Raw genomic sequence first — 3,075 nt, 5'->3', positions numbered from 1 at the left:
TACCGGAAGCTGTGACTCACTCGTTCATCAAAGTATATCTTCTGCCGGTGCCGGTAGGAGTCGTCTTCGGGCACTTCGTATATGGTAGTAAGGTCCAGTTTTTGTGCTCGCTATGTGTGTAATCCGTTCCCGTCCATTGATCGCCAGCTCATGCAATTTGTGCTGCTCTAGAAAGGTCTGGTCACCCAGAGGCAGGCGTGCACTGACTCTCATCTCCATCTTAATTCAACTTTTGTTTCCGTCGTCCACGAGAGCGCTAGATCTGCATCATGATGCAGCACTTTCACAACGTGGTTTGTCCTTTGTCTGTCCTCACGGCACCGTTTGCTCCTGTCGGAAATTCGCCACACGCAAGGTGCGCACCGTCGGACTGACATTTGCGGTGCCCAAGTGTCCCGAACCTACCGAGGTGAGTAAATATATCATCCTCTCCGATCAAGAGGACGGGCACGATGCTGGTCCCAGCCTGCTCCAATGCAGATTTCACCTGCAGAAAGCGCAGTATAGTACACTATATGGTGCAGCAGAGCAGCTACGTTAGGCTGGATATATTTATTTTTTACTGTGTTACTTGTCTGCTGTATGGCAAACATGACGCCAACTATATGGCAGGCGCGGCGATGGCCAGCAACCACTTTGACAGGCGCTTGGCGGTCCCTGGTCCGGCTAGTGTCAGCAACTAACAATCCAATTGGACTGAGCTACGACAATACTGAGGAGACAGACGAGAGGAATGTGAGTGAAGAAAGACCAGCTCGAGTCTGGCTTGTTATTGAGCAGTACGAGCTCCTTATATACATGTCAGACTGAATATCTAGAATATCCTACGAATATACGGAGGTGTATAGAAAGTAAAAGAATACCATGGAATCCGGGAGAACCATCCGGATTGTGTAATATTCATGACATTACCCTCCCGTCAAGAATCGTGTCCTCACGATTATTTACCCGTCGATCCAAAACCTCCTGATCCTCGTTGAGTCTCTATTAAACTGGACACCTCCTCGATATCGCATGACGCAATGCGTTCCAAAATGACTTGTGCGATTCGATCGCCGGCGTGTACCTGGAATGGTTGATTGGTGGAGTTGATCAACACTACACGCACTTCTCCGGTGTAATCTCGGTCTACCACCCCAGCGCCAACATCTATTCCTTTGACTGCTAACCCACTTCGTGGTGCAATTCGTGCATAAGTTCCGTGAGGGGCACGCATTGCTATGCCAGTGCCGACAATCTTGCGATCCCGTGCCGGTATCTTAACACTTTCAGCCGAGTAGAGATCAAGCCCAGCCGACTCTTCAGATCCTTGCTTCGGGAGAATCCCACCCATCCGTTGTACCAAAAGAGTGGTATCACGCGTGAGTATGTGAACAGATCGTGTTAATAGGGGGGGAATTCGAATCGTCATAGGCGCGGGTTTGTCAGGACGTCTAGCATGGAATTCTTGAAGGAGTTCCTGACAATTAGTCAAGTTTGCTCGTGATTCCCAGGAACGGCAATCGCCGTGGGGGCTGTTCTTCCAGAGTACCTGATACTCTAGATTTCCGTTTCGGTCACGACGGGAGTCAAGGATTTCTTCGACTTCCCATTCTTCCTCGCCATTTACGAGGTCAGGGACTACCGGTTCACGTCGCTGAGAGGGATACGTGTGTTCTTTGAAGGGACTGAGAAGGCTTTCATTGAAAACGGGGTGTTGTTTCCATTGACGTGGGAGTTCCAATTCATAGGCGGAAGCGCCGACTTTGCGTTTGACCTTGAAGGGTCCATATCGCTTATCGTCGAGCTTCTTCATTGGCCTGTCGGTTCGGATGTTTATTCCTTCTAGCCAAACTTTATCCCCAACTTTGTATTCCAGTCCGCTCTTTCTCTTTCGGTCATAGAAGCGCTTCATAGACTCCTGCGCTAGACTGATAGCCGCGCTAGTATCTTCGCGTACTCGACCCATTCTATCGACAAATTGTTGGACGTTTTCACTTAGTCCTTCTCGTACCGGTTGGGTTCCTTCATAAGGGTGGTACCCTTTATTGACGAAGAAGGGGGTATACCCTGTGGACAAATGAACTTTGTTGTTGTACGAAAAGGCCGCTAGTGGTAGCCATTCGGCCCAATCAGCTTGTCGATAGTTAATGAATAGTCGGAGGTATTGTTCTATTTCGCGATTAATGCGTTCCGTTTGTCCATCAGTTTGAGGGTGATACGCGGTGGAGGGATTGGCTTCGATTCCAAGTGATCGGTACAGTTCGGAGATGAACTTGTTCTTGAATTCGGTGCCCCTATCGCTGATGATCTTCCGGGGAAGTCCGTGATGTACTACTACATGATCGCGAAGTGCTTTTCCCCATCCTTCGGCATTGAGTTCGATGTTACTTGGTATCGCTATTATCTGCTTGGAATACATGCAGACGACTACGAGAATAGCGTTATACCCAAAGGACTCGGGTAGTACTCCTATCTTATCTACCGAGATTATTTCCCAGGGTCGCGTAGGAATTTCGTTGGGGAAGAGAAGTCTGGTAGGTCGTGTTGTGTGCACCTTGGTCTTCTGGCATTTTTCGCATCCAGCAACGTACTTTCGGATGTCTTCTCGAATTCTAGGCCACCAGTAGTTACGCGTGACCATTTCATGTGTTTTGTATTGACCAGGGTGTCCTGCCAATGGGGTATCGTGATGATGAACAATGATCTGTTCTCGGAGTTTCCTATTTACTGGTACATAGATACGATTCTTCCACGTCACGAGTCCGGTGCTATCTTCATTCCAATCTTTGTCCTTGTTCTGTAAGGCTACGGTAACTAGCGAATCTCGGTTCTTTTTGTGTTTTTTAATTTCTGCGACCCAGTCCTGGTCGATTCCTTCTAAACTAAATACAGTACTACGAATCAGGGCACGAAAATGTCCTGGTTTTAGCAACACGATATCCGAATTATCTTCTTTTCCTGCATTGTGTCTCTTTTGGCGAGATAGTCCGTCAGCTTTGCCGTTCAATTTACCGGGTTTGTGATGCAACGAGTATTGATATTCAGCCAACTCGGTTACCCATCGGGCCTGTCGTCGATTGAGCTTCTGTGGCT

The 3,075-nt window shown here is 48.3% G+C and overlaps 1 protein-coding gene across 1 annotated transcript; it reads left to right on the top strand.

Moving 5' to 3' along the window:
• Nucleotides 1–1,438: 1,438 nt before the first annotated feature.
• Nucleotides 1,439–1,828, top strand: PHACADRAFT_202584 (uncharacterized protein; the record flags this gene model as incomplete). The annotated part of the gene is made up of 2 exons (XM_007402760.1): nt 1,439–1,474; nt 1,544–1,828. The coding sequence occupies 2 exons, from the start codon at nt 1,439–1,441 to the stop codon at nt 1,826–1,828; spliced, it is 321 nt and encodes a 106-aa protein (XP_007402822.1).
• Nucleotides 1,829–3,075: the final 1,247 nt, after the last annotated feature.

The sequence above is a fragment of the Phanerochaete carnosa genome (genome assembly GCF_000300595.1).
Source record: "Phanerochaete carnosa HHB-10118-sp unplaced genomic scaffold PHACAscaffold_400, whole genome shotgun sequence".
NCBI lineage: Eukaryota > Fungi > Basidiomycota > Agaricomycetes > Polyporales > Phanerochaetaceae > Phanerochaete > Phanerochaete carnosa.
This window is presented reverse-complemented; position numbering and strand designations above follow the sequence as displayed.